Source organism: Oncorhynchus kisutch, linkage group LG26 (genome assembly GCF_002021735.2).
Source record: "Oncorhynchus kisutch isolate 150728-3 linkage group LG26, Okis_V2, whole genome shotgun sequence".
NCBI classification, from domain to species: domain Eukaryota; kingdom Metazoa; phylum Chordata; class Actinopteri; order Salmoniformes; family Salmonidae; genus Oncorhynchus; species Oncorhynchus kisutch.
The window spans coordinates 43,755,311-43,777,213 of NC_034199.2; the positions used below are offsets into that span (position 1 = coordinate 43,755,311).

At 42.1% G+C, this 21,903-nt stretch overlaps 2 protein-coding genes across 2 annotated transcripts; both read left to right on the top strand.

The window, feature by feature from the left end:
* Window positions 1–4,790: 4,790 nt before the first annotated feature.
* LOC116357708 (trace amine-associated receptor 6-like) lies at window positions 4,791–6,287 on the top strand. The gene has a single exon (XM_031805664.1). It carries the CDS (start codon window positions 4,849–4,851, stop codon window positions 5,812–5,814), a length of 966 nt encoding a protein of 321 aa, XP_031661524.1. The 5' UTR covers window positions 4,791–4,848; the 3' UTR covers window positions 5,815–6,287.
* Window positions 6,288–18,694: 12,407 nt separating this feature from the next.
* On the top strand, window positions 18,695–20,739 carry LOC109870931 (trace amine-associated receptor 13c-like). Its single transcript, XM_020461639.2, has 2 exons — window positions 18,695–19,914; window positions 20,131–20,739. Exon 1 carries the CDS (start codon window positions 18,766–18,768, stop codon window positions 19,723–19,725), a length of 960 nt encoding a protein of 319 aa, XP_020317228.1. The 5' UTR covers window positions 18,695–18,765; the 3' UTR covers window positions 19,726–19,914; window positions 20,131–20,739.
* The last annotated feature ends 1,164 nt before the right edge of the window (window positions 20,740–21,903 follow it).

Sequence of the window (21,903 nt, forward strand, 5' to 3'; positions counted from 1 at the left end):
GTTTTCTTCTGGGGAAAGAGAGGCGGACCAAAATGCAGCGTGGTTAGTTTTGTACATCTTTAATAAAGATGAAAGTACAACAATCTACAAAACAAGAACCGTGAAAAAAATCAAAACATTCCTATCTGGTGCCACAAACACAAAGACAGGAACAATCACCCACAAGAGACCTAAAGAATATGGCTGCCTAAATATGGTTCCCAATCAGAGACAACGATAAACACCTGCCTCTGATTGAGAACCACTCTAGGCAACCATAGACTTACCTAGAGTACTACTCTAACCACAATCCCATAACTACAAACAACCCCAGACAAAACAAACCACATAAATCCCCATGTCACACCCTGGCCTCACCAAAATACTAACGAAAACACAGAATACTAAGGCCAGGGCGTGACAGTGGAGGTCTACAATTTCTTTTGTGAGGTCTTGTCTGATTTCTTTTGATTTTTCCCAATGTCAAGCAAACAGCAAGCAAACAGCCACTGATTTTGAAGGTAGGCCTTGAAATAAATCCACAGGTACACCTCCAATTGACTCAAAGGATGTCAATTAGCCTATCAGAAGCTTTTAAAGCCATGACATCCTTTTCTGGAAATGTCCAAGCTGTTTAAAGGCACAGTCAACTTAGTTTAGGTAAACTTCTGACCCACTAGAAATGTGATAAATGAATGAATCTGTCTGTAAACAATTGTTGGAAAAAGTTATTGTGTCATGCACAAAGTACATGTCCTAACCGAATTGCCAACACTATAGTTTGTTAACAAGAAATTTGTGAAGTGGTTGAAAAATGAGTTTTAATGACTCCAACATAAGTGTATGTAAACTTAAGACTTCAACTGTACATACAGTATTACCTCAATTACCTCGACTAACTGCATTGTTTGTTAACTGCTTGTAAGTGACCATTTCATACCAGTCTAACTTTGATGCAAAAGCGATAGGGGCAGCAATCCTGATAAGGAAAAACATTCCTTTTGTTTACTCATCCTCGATTTCAGATCCTTATGGTTGGTATATTATTGTGGTTTGTACACTGTGATTAGAGGTTACATTATTTCTTATACATCAGAGCGGAAGAAACGTGCCAATACTAGGCTGAGAGAAATTGAAAGAGAGGTAGGGGAACAGGAGAACGTTTTTACAACGAATTCCTCGTCTACAGTCCTTGAGAAGATCACAAAGTTAAAATATGAATACAATACCATCCTTTCAAAACGGATGGGCTCTTTACTTGCTAGAACCCAACAAAGTTATTTTGAACTGGGTGACAAACCACATAAATTATTAGGAAGACAGCTAAGGCATGTACAGGCATCTAGAGCTATTCACAAAATAAAAGACAAGAAGGGTAAAATAGTAACAGATCCGCATTATATTAATAAATGCTTTGCGCAGTTTTACTCAGAACTATACCAATCAAAATGCGATGCTACTGATCCACAAACTATGGAACACTTTCTCGCTGAATGTGAACTTCCTAAACTAGACAGGGGGGCAGCTGCTGCACTCGATGCAGGGATAACTTTAGAGGAAATTAACACAGCGATAGCACAATTTCCAAACAGCAAGGCCCCTGGGCCCGATGGATATGTAATAGAATTCTATAAGAAGTACTGCGCCAGTCTATCTCCACCTATGTTGCGAATGTTTAAACACTCCAAAGAAAATGCCAAACTCCCACAAACACTGTATGAGGCTACAATAGCACCGATCTTGAAAAAAGATAGAGATTCCATGGAGATGTCGTCTTATCGCCCCGTGTCGTTACTCCCCATAGAAAACAAGGTGTTGACAAAGATATTGGCAAACCGATTGAAAACATATATTTCCGACATCATACACCCTGACCAGACAGGTTTTATCCCGGGCCGACATATATACTACAATTTGAGATGCCTTTTCAACGTAATGTATCTGTCACGACTCCGACCGAAGGACACTCCCCTTCCCGTTCGGGTGGCGCTCGGCGGTCGTCGTCGCCGGCCTACTAGCTGCTACTGATTATTTCCTCCCCCTCCGGACCCCTCTCTAGCATTCATAGTGGAGGTGGACGCGTCCGAGGCTGGGGTGGGTGCAGTGCTATCACAGCGCTCGGGTACGCCACCAAAACTCCGCCCCTGCGCTTTCTTCTCGAGTAAGCTCAGCCCAGCGGAGCGTAACTATGATGTGGGGGACCGGGAGTTGTTAGCGGTGGTCAGGGCTCTGAAGGTGTGGAGACACTGGCTTGAGGGGGCTAAGCACCCCTTTGTCATCTGGACCGACCACCAAAATCTGGAGTATATTCGGGCAGCTAGGAGACTGAACCCGCGGCAGGCAAGGTGGGCCATGTTTTTCACTCGATTCCGGTTCACTTTATCATATAGACCGGGCTCCCAGAACGTGAAGGCGGACGCACTGTCCCGCTTTTACGACACGGAGGATAGGTCCACCGAACCTACTCCCATCCTTCCGGCCTCAAAGCTGATGGCACCGGTGGTATGGGAGGTGGACTCGGACATCGAGCGGGCGTTACGGGCTGAACCAGCGCCTCCTCAGTGTCCGGCGGGGCGGAGGTACATGCCGCTTGGTGTTCGGGACCAACTGATTCGGTGGGCTCACGTCCTACCCTCCTCGGGTCACCCTGGGGTGAGGAGGACAGTAGGGAGCCTTTGGGGGAGGTATTGGTGGCCTACCTTGGCTAGGGACGTTAAGGTTAATGTCTCCTCCTGTTCGGTATGCGCCCAGAGTAAGGCTCCTAGGCACCTTCCTAGAGGGAAGTTACAACTCCTCCCCGTTCCACAACGGCCATGGTCACATCTATCCGTAGATTTCCTGACCGACCTTCCCCTGTCTCAGGGCAACACCACGATTCTGGTGATTGTGGATCGGTTCTCTAAGTCCTGCCGTCTCCTCCCGTTGCCCGGGATCCCAAGCAGACATTATTCACCCACGTCTTCCGGCACTCCATTTTTATGGGATAACAAGGAGGCCAGAATTTCAAAGAAGCATTTATGCAAGTACAAGATAGAGGGGGGCTTTGGCCTTCCTCACCTTAAACTGTATTATTGGGCTGCTAATCTGAACATTGTGTCTTTCTGAAGGGAAAGTTTACCTGTGATGAGACAGAAGGATATGCCTGCATGGCTTTTGATTGAGCAGGCCTCCTGTTAACGTTCCTCACTCCCTGCACTTGTTAATAGCCCATCATATGTGAAAAAATCCACTTATGACTCTAACCCAGTCATTTGTCATACGCTTACAGATTACAGATTAGGCATTTCCGTAACATACCCACTGTATACATTGACAGCCCGATTTGCCTGAATCATGCTTTCCACCCCGCATTGGATGATGTGGTGTTTTCACAGTGGAGGGAGAAGGGGCTCACAACAATTGGTAATCTATACATAGATGGTCAGTTAGCTTCATTTCAACAATTACATTGAAAGTTCAACATGCCAACAACACATTTTTTTCAGATACCTCCAAATCAGGAATTTCGTAAGGACACATATCCCACAGTATAGCATAAAGCCAAATAGACCTACATTAGATAGCTTGATCCTTGTCAAACCCCATTCAAAAGGGTCGGTCTCGAGACTGTATGATGTGCTACAGGCCCACATAGAGGTATCCACAGACACCATTAAAAGGGTTTGGGAACAAGAACTTGGGTCAGAAATCTCAGATGAGGACTTGGTAGAAGCTCTCAGGAATATAAACCACAGTTCAGTGAATGCCAGACACAACCTTGTACAGTTTAAGGTGATACACAGGTTACATTACTCAAAAGTGAAACTGCATAAAATCATAAAATCATAAAACCTCACCACTGTGTGAGAGGTGCAAGCAGGATGAGGGGACGTTGACCCACTTATTCTGGACATGTCTCAAGTTACATGTTTACTGGGCTCTCATTTTTGATTACTTATCTATAGCCTTTGATAGAGTTCTAGCCCCAGACCCATTGACCGCTCTGTTTGGTACAGTGGATGGGAATAACCACGAAGGGAAAGCTGTCTCTCTTTGTACTCTATTAGCCAAAAGGCTCATATTGCAATTTTGGAAACTGGAGACTGTACCTACCTTTGAAATGTGGTTACGGGATTTAGGGAATGTAATACATATGGAAAAGATTCGATACAATACCTCCAATAGAAGTCCAATGTTTTACAAAATATGGCAGCCGATACTGGATAAATGGTCTAGTCCCGCTTCATAACTGGGTTGACGATCTGCTGCTACTCTATGCTGTACTCCACTCAATATCTATTTTGGGCTTAACTACACTGCTTGTAATGACTATATGCTGTCTTCTTATACATGTACCACCTAATAGGATGTTGTTTTATTTTGTGTATGTGTGAGTTAAGTTTTGTCCTCTAAATTGGCCATCCCATTCAACAGGACAATGAATGTCATTGTTAGTATTGCTGTCTTCTAATTCATATTTTTTTAAATAATTGTTAAATAATAAGCATATAAACAAAAGTGACCATTTCACTGTAAGCTCCACACCAGTTGGGACAAACATTTTTTGATTTGATTTGAATGAACATGTACCTTTTCTCTCATCTCTAACTATCAGTAAGGTTGAAGGACAGGCTTGGTGGGCACGGCAACATCCAATCCTGTCATACATTACGTCATGCTTTCACAAAACATTTGTTTATCCAACAGTTTTTTTTTTCATTTCTGTGCTCTATTGTGTGTGCAGAGAGACTCCGTGGAGGGGAGTGGTTGTCAGCTATTCAGGGATAAATAGAGAGGCAGAGCTCAGAGTTTGTCAGAAGGCGGACCTGACAGGGTCACACACAGGACCAAGAAGGAGCAGGACCTCAGCATTTCTACCCTTTATTACAAATGGAGGAACATGAAGATGTTCAATACTGTTTTCAAGACGGAAACTCTTCTTGCAGAAAGGCTTTGCTATCGACATCTATCTACATAACACTGTACATCTTCTTCTCATTGATTTCAGCAGTTACAGTATTTTTGAACGTACTGGTGATCATCTCCATCTCTCACTTCAAGCAGCTCCACACTCCAACCAACCTGCTCATCCTCTCTCTGGCTGTGTCAGATCTCCTGGTGGGACTGATTGTGATACCAGTAACGACTGTAGCAATAATGGAACCATGCTGGGGTTTTGGGGAATATTTCTGTGTGTTTCAATTCTACATCACTTATTTATGTACTTTTTTATCTCTGGGCAATTTGGTCTTGATATCTATTGACCGCTATGTTGCTGTGTGTGATCCCTTATTGTACCACTCTAAAATAACAATAACAAGAATTATATGTTGTATATCAATTACCTGGTGTTGTTGTATCATTTACCGTGCTGCTATTATAAAAAACTTTGTAAATGTACAGGTACCCAGTAGGTGTTTGAATGAATGTGTTATTTTAGAACGTTTAAATTGGGTTACGTTAATTGACATTGTAATTACAATGGTTGTCCCGTGCTCTATTATTATAACACTTTATATGAAAATCTTTGTGGTGGCCAGATCACAGGCCAGAAAGGTCTTTTCAAAAGAGGCTACCAGTGTGTCTGGTGTTAAAACTGTACAGGCAAATAAGTCTGAGAGAAAAGCAACAAAAACTCTGTCTATTGTTGTTATCAACTATTTCATTTGTTGGATTCCATTTCTTTTTGTTTTCTTTCTTTCTTTTTTAATTGAAGATTTTTTATCGTTTATCATCAGCTTTTTGCCACTTGTTAACTCCTTAATTAATCCAATCATTTATGCCTTATTTTATCCATGGTTCAAAATTACATTTAAACATTTTAACATTTCAACTCTGAAGTTAAGATTTTCATAGTTCAGTGTTGTCATCATAGATACATGCGTTGATACAGAATTATTTTGCTGGATAGGATTGGAATGACTTAGAGAAAGCATAAAAAGGCATACAATTGTTTAATAAATGACATTGTAGTCATTTTTCGGTTGTATATTCCAAATAGTCTGTTGCTGTTCAATGTTATTTAATGTGGACCCCAGCAAGATTAGCTGATGCATTTGCATTAGATAATGGGGATCCTATTAAATACCAACAGTACATTTTGAGGATGTCATATATACTGTATATTGTCTTACATTACCCTCTAGTGGCGCAATTGGGACACACCGCCTTCAACAGGTCCAGTAAAGTTGAAATGTACAATACTGCATGTTATCAGAAAATGTCCAGGTCTAAATTGTGTATTGTGTACGTAGTTAACAGTAAAATGTAAGAATATGCATTTATGTGTACCACTTCATAATGTTTTGTAATAAACCATTTGTAAGCTATTTAGGGTTTCTTCACCATCTATTTTTAGGCCCGCATTTGTTAAATGTTAGTCAGCTAGGTTTTCTAACATTTATAAATAACTACTATATGCAGTAATGATTAAACACAACAACGCAGGAGACTGTAGCAGACACTTCAACCTCAACATACTGGTTAGGAACACTACTGTCACTGCTCCCACTACCCCTACTCTCACTACAGAGGCAGAACAGCTCTCTCAGATGCTGTTTACTCTGAATGATTATAGAGTTTGGGTATCACAGTAAAGAATTTATAATCGATTAGTAAAATAGTTTACTCATTCATTTATCATTACTCCCATACTTGTTTTGGTAAGCTAGTTATTCACACATTAATAAACAACTTCTATAGTATTTAATCATGTTTCAGGAGATAATTCATCAGATGTTTAATTCATGTTCTTATAAACCATTTACTGATCATTATTAAAGTAATGTTGCAGTTCCTAATCTGAAGTGAGGACTATTCATGTCCTTAATACTTTATAAATGTTTTGAGTGACCAGTGTAATTTCTCACAAAAAGATGGACATGCCATTGGTAGCCATTGTAGCAGTACCTGTTGTTCCTTACGGTATTAAAATGACCTAGAACATATCAATGGTTAAACAATAAGCACACAACACAGAGGATGTTATTAAAATAAATATGTTGAACTTTTTACTCCAAAACAATCACACTGTTGTAGTAATGTTGAAGGAAATCATGTTTTTTTCCTTTCTGAAAAGGCTAACATTTGCTTTTGTTGGCAGTGACTTGTCTACAAAACCAAAGTTTGGATTGCAGTTACTAGAGCAGTTCATAGACTGCTTACAGGGTAAGGGAAACCGAAATTTAAATACGTAATTTCACTGAACATTACATGTAAAAGGGTTACTACCTACACTACAAGTCAAGTTGTCCAAATACTTATCACTTCTTCAAATTTCAATTAGAACCGTTCAATCATGGTTCTTTATACCTTCAACTGTGTCTTCTTGAAAAACATGTTGAAATCATTTATTTCATCTTCAATTCCTGTTACTAATACCTCAAATAGGAATATCCAGTATATATATATATTTATTTTACTCAATGTTTGTTTTGGAAATATCCAAACTCTACCAGGCAGTTGAGAAGTCATGAGGGTCATACCAGTAATGCCATATTAGAATGGCAATTTGCATATCATTTTTACTCATCTCAACAATATAAAAATAATACTTTAGGTCTGCTTCAATGGCTTTGCTACTGTAGGTAGGTAAGCATTACTAAATGAGGACAAATTACACATTTTAACAAATTATGTCAATTGCATATGTATTATATGTATGCATTTTCAGATGATGTTTGGTTTTCTTACATTACAATTTATCCAGGTCCTTCGACCATGTTTCCCCCATTTTCAGATGATGTATGGTTTTCTTACATTACAATTTATCCAGGTCCTTCGACCATGTTTCCCCCATTTTCAGATGATGTTGGTTTTCTTACATTACAATTTATCCAGGTCCTTCGACCATGTTTCCCCCATTTTCAGATGATGTTGGTTTTCTTACATTACAATTTATCCAGGTCCTTCGACCATGTTTCCCCCATTTTCAGATGATGTTGGTTTTCTTACATTACAATTTATCCAGGTCCTTCGACCATGTTTCCCCCATTTTCAGATGATGTTTGGTTTTCTTACATTACAATTTATCCAGGTCCTTCGACCATGTTTCCCCCATTTTCAGATGATGTTGGTTTTCTTACATTACAATTTATCCAGGTCCTTCGACCATGTTTCCCCCATTTTCAGATGATGTTTGGTTTTCTTACATTACAATTTATCCAGGTCCTTCGACCATGTTTCCCCCATTTTCAGATGATGTTGGTTTTCTTACATTACAATTTATCCAGGTCCTTCGACCATGTTTCCCCCATTTTCAGATGATGTTGGTTTTCTTACATTACAATTTATCCAGGTCCTTCGACCATGTTTCCCCCATTTTCAGATGATGTATGGTTTTCTTACATTACAATTTATCCAGGTCCTTCGACCATGTTTCCCCCATTTTCAGATGATGTTGGTTTTCTTACATTACAATTTATCCAGGTCCTTCGACCATGTTTCCCCCATTTTCAGATGATGTTGGTTTTCTTACATTACAATTTATCCAGGTCCTTCGACCATGTTTCCCCCATTTTCAGATGATGTTGGTTTTCTTACATTACAATTTATCCAGGTCCTTCGACCATGTTTCCCCCATTTTCAGATGATGTTTGGTTTTCTTACATTACAATTTATCCAGGTCCTTCGACCATGTTTCCCCCATTTTCAGATGATGTTGGTTTTCTTACATTACAATTTATCCAGGTCCTTCGACCATGTTTCCCCCATTTTCAGATGATGTTTGGTTTTCTTACATTACAATTTATCCAGGTCCTTCGACCATGTTTCCCCCATTTTCAGATGATGTTGGTTTTCTTACATTACAATTTATCCAGGTCCTTCGACCATGTTTCCCCCATTTTCAGATGATGTATGGTTTTCTTACATTACAATTTATCCAGGTCCTTCGACCATGTTTCCCCCATTTTCAGATGATGTTGGTTTTCTTACATTACAATTTATCCAGGTCCTTCGACCATGTTTCCCCCATTTTCAGATGATGTTGGTTTTCTTACATTACAATTTATCCAGGTCCTTCGACCATGTTTCCCCCATTTTCAGATGATGTTGGTTTTCTTACATTACAATTTATCCAGGTCCTTCGACCATGTTTCCCCCATTTTCAGATGATGTTTGGTTTTCTTACATTACAATTTATCCAGGTCCTTCGACCATGTTTCCCCCATTTTCAGATGATGTTGGTTTTCTTACATTACAATTTATCCAGGTCCTTCGACCATGTTTCCCCCATTTTCAGATGATGTTGGTTTTCTTACATTACAATTTATCCAGGTCCTTCGACCATGTTTCCCCCATTTTCAGATGATGTTGGTTTTCTTACATTACAATTTATCCAGGTCCTTCGACCATGTTTCCCCCATTTTCAGATGATGTTGGTTTTCTTACATTACAATTTATCCAGGTCCTTCGACCATGTTTCCCCCATTTTCAGATGATGTTGGTTTTCTTACATTACAATTTATCCAGGTCCTTCGACCATGTTTCCCCCATTTTCAGATGATGTTGGTTTTCTTACATTACAATTTATCCAGGTCCTTCGACCATGTTTCCCCCATTTTCAGATGATGTATGGTTTTCTTACATTACAATTTATCCAGGTCCTTCGACCATGTTTCCCCCATTTTCAGATGATGTTGGTTTTCTTACATTACAATTTATCCAGGTCCTTCGACCATGTTTCCCCCATTTTCAGATGATGTTGGTTTTCTTACATTACAATTTATCCAGGTCCTTCGACCATGTTTCCCCCATTTTCAGATGATGTTGGTTTTCTTACATTACAATTTATCCAGGTCCTTCGACCATGTTTCCCCCATTTTCAGATGATGTTTGGTTTTCTTACATTACAATTTATCCAGGTCCTTCGACCATGTTTCCCCCATTTTCAGATGATGTTGGTTTTCTTACATTACAATTTATCCAGGTCCTTCGACCATGTTTCCCCCATTTTCAGATGATGTTTGGTTTTCTTACATTACAATTTATCCAGGTCCTTCGACCATGTTTCCCCCATTTTCAGATGATGTTGGTTTTCTTACATTACAATTTATCCAGGTCCTTCGACCATGTTTCCCCCATTTTCAGATGATGTATGGTTTTCTTACATTACAATTTATCCAGGTCCTTCGACCATGTTTCCCCCATTTTCAGATGATGTTGGTTTTCTTACATTACAATTTATCCAGGTCCTTCGACCATGTTTCCCCCATTTTCAGATGATGTTGGTTTTCTTACATTACAATTTATCCAGGTCCTTCGACCATGTTTCCCCCATTTTCAGATGATGTTGGTTTTCTTACATTACAATTTATCCAGGTCCTTCGACCATGTTTCCCCCATTTTCAGATGATGTTTGGTTTTCTTACATTACAATTTATCCAGGTCCTTCGACCATGTTTCCCCCATTTTCAGATGATGTTGGTTTTCTTACATTACAATTTATCCAGGTCCTTCGACCATGTTTCCCCCATTTTCAGATGATGTTTGGTTTTCTTACATTACAATTTATCCAGGTCCTTCGACCATGTTTCCCCCATTTTCAGATGATGTTGGTTTTCTTACATTACAATTTATCCAGGTCCTTCGACCATGTTTCCCCCATTTTCAGATGATGTTGGTTTTCTTACATTACAATTTATCCAGGTCCTTCGACCATGTTTCCCCCATTTTCAGATGATGTTGGTTTTCTTACATTACAATTTATCCAGGTCCTTCGACCATGTTTCCCCCATTTTCAGATGATGTTTGGTTTTCTTACATTACAATTTATCCAGGTCCTTCGACCATGTTTCCCCCATTTTCAGATGATGTTGGTTTTCTTACATTACAATTTATCCAGGTCCTTCGACCATGTTTCCCCCATTTTCAGATGATGTTGGTTTTCTTACATTACAATTTATCCAGGTCCTTCGACCATGTTTCCCCCATTTTCAGAAAACCTTTTGAGATAATATATGATGAAGTGCATGTTGTATTACTATTATAGGTCTTATTTTATAGGCAACCTTAAGACTGGACGTAATGATGGACTGTCGTGTCTCTTTAATCATTTGAGCTGTTCTTGCCATAATGTGGAATTGGTCTTTTAATAACAACTGGTGCCATCTTCTGTATACCGCAGAGGTCAGGGTCAGGGTCAGGGTCAGGGCAGGCATGGGTCAGTAATCCAGATCAAATCAAATCTAATTTTATATGTCACATACACATGGTTAGCAGAAATTAATGTGAGTGTAGTGAAATGCTTGTGCTTCTAGTTCCGACTGTGCAGTAATATCTAACAAGTAATCTAACAATTTCACAACAACTACCTTATACACACAAGTGTAAAGGAATGAATAAGAATATGTACATATAAATATATGGATGAGTGATGGCCGTGCGGCATAGGCAAGATGAAGTAGATGGTATAGAGTACAGTATATATGAATGAGATGAGTAATGTAGGGTATGTAAACCATTTTTTATGATTAAAGTGGAGATTTGATAGGTGGGGCGAAGGTACAGAACGGCAGGCAGGCCCAGGGTCAGGGTAGGCAGAGGTCAGCAATCCAGATAGGTGGGGCGAAGGTACAGGACGGCAGGCAGGCCCAGGGTCAGGGTAGGCAGAGGTCAGCAATCCAGATAGGTGGGGCGAAGGTACAGGACGGCAGGCAGGCCCAGGGTCAGGGTAGGCAGAGGTCAGCAATCCAGATAGGTGGGGCGAAGGTACAGGACGGCAGGCAGGCCCAGGGTCAGGGTAGGCAGAGGTCAGCAATCCAGATAGGTGGGGCGAAGGTACAGAACAGCAGGCAGGCCCAGGGTCAGGGTAGGCAGAGGTCAGCAATCCAGATAGGTGGGTCATACAGGACGGCAGGCAGGCTCAGGGTCAGGGTAGGCAGAGGTCAGCAATCCAGATAGGTGGGGCATACAGGACGGCAGGCAGGCTCAGGGTCAGGGTAGGCAGAGGTCAGCAATCCAGATAGGTGGGGCGAAGGTACAGGACGGCAGGCAGGCCCAGGGTCAGGGTAGGCAGAGGTCAGCAATCCAGATAGGTGGGTCATACAGGACGGCAGGCAGGCTCAGGGTCAGGGTAGGCAGAGGTCAGCAATCCAGATAGGTGGGGCATACAGGACGGCAGGCAGGCTCAGGGTCAGGGTAGGCAGAGGTCAGCAATCCAGATAGGTGGGGCGAAGGTACAGGATGGCAGGCAGGCCCAGGGTCAGGGTAGGCAGAGGTCAGCAATCCAGATAGGTGGGGTGAAGGTACAGGATGGCAGGCAGGCTCAGGGTCACGGTAGGCAGAGGTCAGCAATCCAGATAGGTGGGGCATACAGGACGGCATGCAGGCCCAGGGTCAGGGTAGGCAGAGGTCAGCAATCCAGATAGGTGGGGTGAAGGTACAGGACGGCAGGCAGGCCCAAGGTCACGGTAGGCAGAGGTCAGCAATCCAGATAGGTGGGGCATAAAGGACGGCAGGCAGGCCCAGGGTCAGGGTAGGCAGAGGTCAGCAATCCAGATAGGTGGGGTGAAGGTACAGGACGACAGGCAGGCCCAAGGTCAGGGTAGGCAGAGGTCAGCAATCCAGATAGGTGGTTCATACAGGACGGCAGGCAGGCCCAGGGTCAGGGTAGGCAGAGGTCAGCAATCCAGATAGGTGGGGCATACAGGACGGCAGCCAGGCCCAGGGTCAGGGTAGGCAGAGGTCAGCAATCCAGATAGGTGGGGCGAAGGTACAGGACGGCAGGCAGGCTCAGGGTCAGGGTAGGCAGAGGTCAGCAATCCAGATAGGTGAGGCGAAGGTACAGGACGGCAGGCAGGCTCAGGGTCAGGGTAGGCAGAGGTCAGCAATCCAGATAGGTCGGGCATACAGGATGGCAGGCAGGCCCAGGGTCAGGGTAGGCAGAGGTCAGCAATCCAGATAGGTCGGGCATACAGGACGGCAGGCAGGCTCAGGGTCAGGGTAGGCAGAGGTCAGCAATCCAGATAGGTGGGGCGAAGGCAATCCAGATAGGTGGGTCATACAGGACGGCAGGCAGGCTCAGGGTCAGGGTAGGCAGAGGTCAGCAATCCAGATAGGTGGGGCATACAGGACGGCAGGCAGGCTCAGGGTCAGGGTAGGCAGAGGTCAGCAATCCAGATAGGTGGGGTGAAGGTACAGGATGGCAGGCAGGCTCAGGGTCACGGTAGGCAGAGGTCAGCAATCCAGATAGGTGGGGCATACAGGACGGCATGCAGGCCCAGGGTCAGGGTAGGCAGAGGTCAGCAATCCAGATAGGTGGGGTGAAGGTACAGGACGGCAGGCAGGCCCAAGGTCACGGTAGGCAGAGGTCAGCAATCCAGATAGGTGGGGCATAAAGGACGGCAGGCAGGCCCAGGGTCAGGGTAGGCAGAGGTCAGCAATCCAGATAGGTGGGGTGAAGGTACAGGACGACAGGCAGGCCCAAGGTCAGGGTAGGCAGAGGTCAGCAATCCAGATAGGTGGTTCATACAGGACGGCAGGCAGGCCCAGGGTCAGGGTAGGCAGAGGTCAGCAATCCAGATAGGTGGGGTGAAGGTACAGGATGGCAGGCAGGGCCCAGGGTCAGGGCAGGCAGAATGGTCAACAACGGGAAAACTAGAAAACAGGATCAACCGAGAGACAGAAACAGAGTGAAAAACGCTGGTAGCCTTGACGAAACATAACGAACTGGCAACAGACAAACATTGAACACAGGTATAAATACCCAGGGGATAATTGGGAAGATGGGCGACACCTGGAGGGGGGTGGAGATGATCACAAAGAGAGGTGAAACAGATCAGGGTGTGACAAACTAGCTACTTTACATGTTGATATTGACTTATTATTGCGGTATTATTGTGTGTAGCTCCGTCTGCTAGCAAGCTACCTACAGAGAACATTGCATTGTGGATTTTGTAGTCGGCATGACCTGCAACAAATTTCCATAACAATTTTTTATGTTGCTACCAACCTTATTATAAAGCTGAAATTAAACATTTGTTGAAGAGATAATTTGGCCCCAATTCACTGTGGGATGAATGGCCAAGAGAAAGAGGCTGAATTCTCCTGTCATTTACATTCCCTCGGTCTCTGAGCTCCGGATGTGAGCTAGGCTGCTTGGTTTGGTTGTCCCATGATAGCGTGTGACTGTTCTGGAGTTCCTCCAGATGATACCTAAGGGTGGTGTTCTGCTGCATCGCAGAGTCCACCTGGGAGTTGAGGGTGTTTATTTTAGACACGTAGGTGTCGCCCTTGCTCTGCTCGGCCTCATACCTATCTGTCATGGTTTGCAGGGAGAGGTCTCGAGTGTGGAGTGAGAGATCCAGTGATGCGATGTCCTCCTTTTGTTTAGAGGTCACCTTTTCCAACTTTCTCACCTGGTCTTTCTCATCCTTCATTAAATCAGCGACTTCAATGAGTTCTGCTGTTTTGTCCTCCAACTTGGTCATTGTGTTCATTAACTGATCGTCTTTGGTCTGCAGCTTTTGGAATAGAGCATTATTGCTTTGAGTGGTTTCATTCACAACCGTTTGCAGGGCATTAAGTTGCTCACCCTGGTTTTTAGCTAGCTCGTTAGATTCATCTAGTTTTGTGTGGACTTCATCGTATTTAATTTTGGCTAAAACAAGTTGTTCCTTTAGAATACGGACTTGGTCAAGAGTTTGCTTGCGTTCTTTGTTATAAGTGTTAGACAGATCTTCCAATTTATCTGTCCTCTCACACAGTTCCTCGTCTAGCAGTAGCTTAACCTTTTCGGCTTTTGATGCCAGCTCCCTGGTTCTCTCCACCTGTGCCTTGAACTCCCCAGCTTCCTGCTCGTGCCTCTGCTGGGCACTGAGGTACTGGTGCACTGTCCATCTCTGCTGGTGGGCATAGTTGATGGCTAAACTGGAGAGAACCTTTACCAGGCCTGATAGTCTATTTTGAAGAGCATCTGTCGCAATGTCTGCATTTTTCTTGTTTATGGCATCGAATTCTAACATTTCCAGCCCCTCGGCATAGTTAGGATTTGCATTGTTGCTGAGGTCATCGATCAATCTTTCCGTGAGTGAAGGTCCACTGATTAGAGGAGAAATGGGAACCCATTTGATGGATTGCTCATTGTTATGATTATCAGTTATTTCAATTTATGTCATGTTTGGGTTTTTGAGTTGGAGGCTGCAAACACGCTTTAACTCAGTTTGCAAATGTCAATGAATCATCAAGACTGGGTCAGTAATGTGAGTTGGTTATTACTGAACTTGCCAAAACCGATTTAATTGATTAAATTAATTTTAATGATAAATCTAACCTGTATAGGCTATTAGGGAATTTGAACTTTAATTCACCTGAAAGAGTTGCTATCTCTAAGTTAACGTTGAAAAGTTTAACTATGTCTCATTGGTTGGAACACATTCGTTTGCGTATTATTCCAATAATCAACCTGGAAAGGTAGTGTAGCAATTTAATGTATTTATTACATTGAATGAGCCAATGATATCCAATCGGTTGAGACTGGTAAGATTATTTAAAAATAATTACTGGTGATTCTTCACCACCAGAGGTCACTGTTAACACAAGCTAAAATCGACCAGGTACCAATGAAGGTAGAATTTCACAATACTGTAAAATGGTCATTAATAAGCTGGTACAACAGATTTAATTTATTAATCAATTTGAATGATTAGTCAACCCCGTATAGGCTACAGGAATTAGCTTCAATTAACCTGAAATAGTTGCTATATCTAAGTTAATGGGGAACAGTTTAATGATGTCTCATTGGTTAGAACACATTTGTTTGTGTATTATTCCAATAACCAACCTGGAAAGGTAGTGTATCAATTTAATGTATGTATAAAATTGAAAGACAATATTATCTAATCAGTTGAGACTTGTTTGATATCCTACAGTGTTACCTGAATTATTTCACAAAAATGCCTGGCGATTCGTCGCCAGAGGTTACTGATAGCACCAGCTGAGATCACACAGGATTCCCGCCTGGAGCGGGAATTCACTATGAACAAAGGGGAAAACAAAAATGGCTGCTCCCCTTTGTTAGCTTAGCATCTGGAGCAATGCTTTCTTGCGCTGGGTTTCCACCTCACCGCACAAGGGAAGTTCCCTCCAACAAGGGAACGGTTTTACTAGGTGACGTCTCATGTTCAACCCTTATAATGGCTGGCTCATATGTCCTCTGCTCTAGGAATTGCTTATGACCGAGTCAGGTCGCCCCTGAAAGCGATCGACAGAAATAACACTAAGTTGGGCCCGACTACCTGCATCGGCTGGTACTTATGCCCTAGCTCGTAGCATTCAGTAGACCCCCCCTACCCACTGGCTTTCATCAGAAATACCACAGGGGTGGTACTCTCTTGACCAGTATCTGGGTGAAATTGAACGTCACACACACACGCTTCTATCCCGCACTTGTCCTGCCTACAGCTATTAATGGCATATATGTATCTTGCTACACAATTGGTACGGAATTAACCCAACAGTGCGGCCTAGTCATAGCTTAGATTCCTCACCAGGGGGCGCCAATATGTCGTGACGTTGAATTAGTTAATGTGACGACTGGTTTCTAAGGTTTCTAATTGCGTGATTAACTTAATCAAGCAATTATTAACTCATTAACCTGGGGCACCATGGGAAAATTAGTTTTATTGATTTTCTATTTCCCAAATTAACTCAAAGAATATCGATATTACAACATTAACCAGTTACCTCTGCAGTCTCGTTCTGAACGTCGCATAATCCGGGAATCTGCAAGGACCCGGGTCTCACCAATGAGTTCTTACCACACCAATCTTAGTTGAGTATTTTTTACTAGAAAGCTAAAATGATGATAAAATATATACATACACAAAACCACATTCTAGGCTATTGATTAGAACTTAGTATAACGGGCCAACACACTATGACGCGTGTTACCCAAAATGGGGATTTAAAAGAGAGAGAAAAAGAGAGAAAGTACACGAGAGAAATATACCTTTGGGTGAATTTGTCAGCTATGCTTATTCTAACCCTAGCCTTGACCCAAACTGCCGCTCTTATGGGTCAGAATATAATGATGCAATTACGTGGGCAAGGTCTCCATGTGTTCTCCACGTGGACCGTTCAGGCTGCTCAATGATGCACTTCTCTGGCGCAACTCTTTGGTTGTCCTCACGAGGTCAGTGTCCTTTTGGCTTAGGAGTCTGTTCCCTCGCCCTTGCTCTGGAAGGGCTCTTCTGAGGACAGACAGCTCTGTAGCTCAGAGCTCACAGCGTTGGAATGAAACAGTGTAGATACCCCGATTCGATGAGGAGTGGAGTGGAGGCTAGGGGGTTTGACTTGAATTCACCCGCTTAGATACAGCTACTCATCCGAAGCTTGGGTAGAAAAATATTTATTTGTCTTCAAACTTGTGTTGCGTTTTGGGTTTGTTGACTTTTTTAGACCTCGGCTGCAGCTTGGGTCACGTAGTCTTATCTGTAAATTCTTCACGCACAGGTTTTATACCCTCGGGTCAGAAGTGGGTAGAACCGCCTTTAGGGCACTTCTCTGGGCGTACCAAGTTATGGGCAAGGTCTAGATTAGACTCAAATCCAATTTTAGACAACTAACTTCACATTTCATCTTTACCAAAACATTCTCTTTGAATTGGACATTTTCCATACAATGTACAATGTTTTCGTAATAACGTCATCTATTAACCTTCAATAAAAATTAAAAAATACATACATTTTCATATTCCATCTATCGTCATGACCACCATTGTGGCTGACGGAAACCATTGTTCCAAAGTCCCTTTATTTCATGTTTAATGCTCTGAGGCTGGTTCTCCATAGTAACAGGACAAAATACATTTGTCTGTGGCCTAATATTTAACATGCGTGTGAGGGGTCATAAAACCCCCACATCTTCAGACCCCTAGATCGCTCCTCCTCTGTTGGGGGTTGAGAGATAATCTGTAGGGTTGTGGTCTCCTGTAACCTGATCTGATCAGGACAGTCATGACAATATGCTATTTTTTCTATTCAGTAACGTACCATGAAATATGTGGATACGTTGCTGTCAATGCATCCCATCTCAACCTTCTTTATTGTGTGGGAAACAAAACAAAAAATGTCAAAACTGCTCGGGGTCTATGCTCACATCCTGTATGTGCTCCTGCTCGGGTGACTCTGTGCAGTATTGCTGGGGTCTTCCTCCACACTGCGTCATCTAGGATGACTTCCACTCTCTCCTCTGCCCTCTTGACCAGGTCAGGCTATAAGTTTGGTTCCCTCTGGGGACTGGAGAGAGATGAAACTCCAGACTCCTCCCACTAAGAAGAGGCAGAGGTCCAGGTAGGGCCTGCCTGCCTGACTGTCTGACCCAGACTCTGTCTCACTGTCCCGCTTCAAACCTACTTAAAAATGTATTTGTTTGAATCAGCCCAATTATAAATGAAATAACCATGATTTACATCATTTTAAATTCACATGTCTGGCTATTAATAGGAAATAGGAAATAGGAAATAGGAAATAGGAGAACAAAATCGTCCCCATTATAATGCTCAGTATTTCAGAACATGTACCTTTACACTCATATCTAACAATCAGTGAGACTGAAGGACAGGCTAGGTGGGCACAGCAACATCCAATCACGTCATACATTACATCGTGTTTTCATAAATGATTTGTGTGTGTTTGTGTGTGTGCTGAGAGGCTCCTGTGGGGGGGGGGGGGGGGGGGGGGGCTGTCAGTTAGTCATGGATAAATAGAGAGGCAGAGCTCAGAGTTTGTCAGACGGCTGACCTGGCAGGGTCACACACAGGACCAAGCAGGAGCAGGATGATCTCAGCATTTTGATATTTTACTGCAAATGGAGGAACTCGAAGATGTTCAATACTGTTTTCAAGACAGAAATTCTTCTTGCAGAAAGGCTTTGCCATTGACTTCAATTCACTCAGCAATCTACTTATTCATCTCAGTGATTTCAGCAGTTACAGTATTTTTGAACGTACTGGTGATTATCTCCATCTCTCACTTCAAGCAGCTCCACACTACAACCAACCTGCTCATCCTCTCTCTGGCTGTGTCAGATCTCCTGGTGGGATTGATTGCGTTACCAGTAACGACGGTAGCAATAATGGAATCATGCTGGGGTTTTGGGGAATATTTCTGTGTGTTTCAATTCTACATTACTTGTTTATGTACTTCTTTATCTCTGGGCAATTTGGTCTTGATATCTATTGACCGCTATGTTGCTGTGTGTGATCCCTTATTGTACCACTCTAAAATAACAATAACAAGAGTGATGTGTTGTATATCCATTACCTGGTGTTGTTGTATCATACACGATGCTGCTATTATAAAAAACTTTGTAAATGTACAGTTACCGAGTAGGTGTTTGAAAGAATGTTTTATTCTTGAAGGGTTCAATTGGGTTAATATCATTGACCTTGTACTTAAAATGGTTGTCCCTTGCGCTATTATTATAACACTGTATTTGAAAATCTTTGTGGTGGCCAGATCACAGGCCAGAAAGGTATTTTCAAAAGAGGCTGCTAGTGTGTCTGGTGTTCAAACTGTACAGGAAAATAAGTCTGAGAGAAAAGCAACAAAAACTCTTTCTATTGTTGTTTTCAACTATCTCATTTGTTGGACTCCATCTCTCTTTTCTTTCTTTCTATCTTTTTTAGGTGAAAATGTATCATCATCCATCATCAGCTTTCTGCCACTTGTTAATTCCTTAATTAATCCAATAATTTACGCTTTCTTTTATCCATGGTTCAAAGTGACAGCTAAACTTATTTTAACTCTGAAGTTTAGACGTTCATAGTTCCTATGTTTTTATTCCCCATTTTGACAAACAGGTTTGAAATGGTTTTGTTATACAATTGTTGTAATTGCTTCTTTCATGTAACACAACTCTTTCAATACTTGTCTCTGTGTTGTCATCATAGATACATGTGGTGTTGATACAGAATGATTTGGGTGGATTGGAATGACTAGGAGAAGGCATAAGAAGGTATAAGCTTGTTTTATAAAATCCATTGTAATCATTTTGGGTTGTATATTCCAAATACCAACGCCTGTGGTAGTTCCATGTTATTTAATGGTAAATAGTTTGTGCGTTTTCTGAAAGCACATTTTGAGGATGTCATAAGTAATTATAAGCTGAGTGTACAAAACATTAGGAACAACTACCTAATATTGAATTCAACCTCTTTTGCCCTCAATACAGCCTGAATTTGTCAGGAAATGGACTCTACAAGATGTCGAAAGTGTTCCACAGGGATGCAGGCCCATATTGACTCCAATCCTTTGTGCTGTGGGTGACTGACCGTTCTTGATACACAGGAAATTGCTGGGTGTGAAAAACACCGTTGCCCTTCTTGACACACTCAAAACCAATTTCCCTGGCACCTAGTACCATACCCCTTTCAAAGGCACTGAAATATTTTGTCTTGCCCATTCACCCTGTGAATGACACACATACACAATCCATGTCTTAATTGTTTTAAGGCTTAAAAATCCTTCTTTTACCTGTGTCCTCTCCTTCATCTACAATGATTGAATTGGATTTAACAGGTGACATCAATAAGGGATTGTACCTTTCACGTGGATTCACCTGATCAGTCTATGTCATGTTCTGTACACTCAGTCTATATGTTGTTAAACATTACCCTCTAGTGGCTCATTTGGGACACAATGCCTTAAACAAGTACATTAAAGTTGAAATGTGCAATTCTTTATGATATCAGATAACGTCCAAGTCTAACTCAATGGTGTATTGTGTAAGTATTTGTAAAATGTAATAAAATATGAAATTGTGGGTAACACTTTATAATAATGTTCAGTATTCACCATTTATTCATAATTACTCCCACATTTGTTAAATATTAGTCAGCTAGTTATTCTCACTTTTATAAATAACTACTATATGCAGTCATGATTAAACACAACAGAGCAGGAGACCACAGCAGACACCTCAACCTCAAAATACTGGTTATGAACACTACCGCTACTCTCACTACATAAATGCTTCCAGGTCAGGGGACACACCAGAGCAGCTCTCTCAGATGTTGTTTACTCTGAATGTATATAGAGATGTATATAGAGATTGCTGACACTTTATAATAACACCTTTTATTACAGCATTTAGAATGGATTAGTAAATAGTTATGTAGGGGTGGGGTGGGGAGGGTGAGTGCAGGAGGGCTGAGTGTGTGTTGGGAGCACTGGTTGAGAGAGCGCTGCAGTTGTAGGTAGGCTCTTTAGATTATCATTATGGAGACACCTATTTCCAGTCCTTTTTCCATTAAAGATATGAACACGCTAGAACTGATAATGCAGCGACAAAGCACTGTACAATTACTTTAGGCGCTATAGAGGCTTTAGATATGTAAATTCGCTCAGAGATGGCTTAAAGTAAACTGTTTTCTAATGTTAACTTTTCTAAAGGGAAAACCGTATCAAACAGCTATCTAAGCAGCTCACCGATCGCTGCAGCTGTACACAGCCCATCTGTAAATAGCTCATCCAACTACCTACCCCATGTTGTTTTTATTTACTTTTTTTGCACACCAGTATTTCTACATTGTCACACCCTGACCATAGTTTACTTTGTATATTTCTATGTTTTGGTTGGTCAGGGTGTGAGCTGAGTGGGCATTCTATGTTTCATGTCTAGTTTGTCTATTTCTATGTCTGGTCTGATATGGTTCTCAATCAGAGGCAGGTGTTAGTCATTGTCTCTGATTGGGAACCATATTTAGGTAGCCTGGGTTTCACAGTGTGTTTGTGGGTGATTGTTCCTGTCTCTGTGTTTGCACCAGATAGGGCTGTTTCGGTTTTCGTTACATTCTTTGTTTTTGTAGTGTTTGTATTGATTCGTGTTTTACGTTTGTTTATTAAACATGGATGCAATCTACACGCCGCATTTTGGTCCGACTCTCCTTCACCACAAGAGAACCGTTACAGAATCACCCACCACAACAGGACCAAGCGGCGTGGT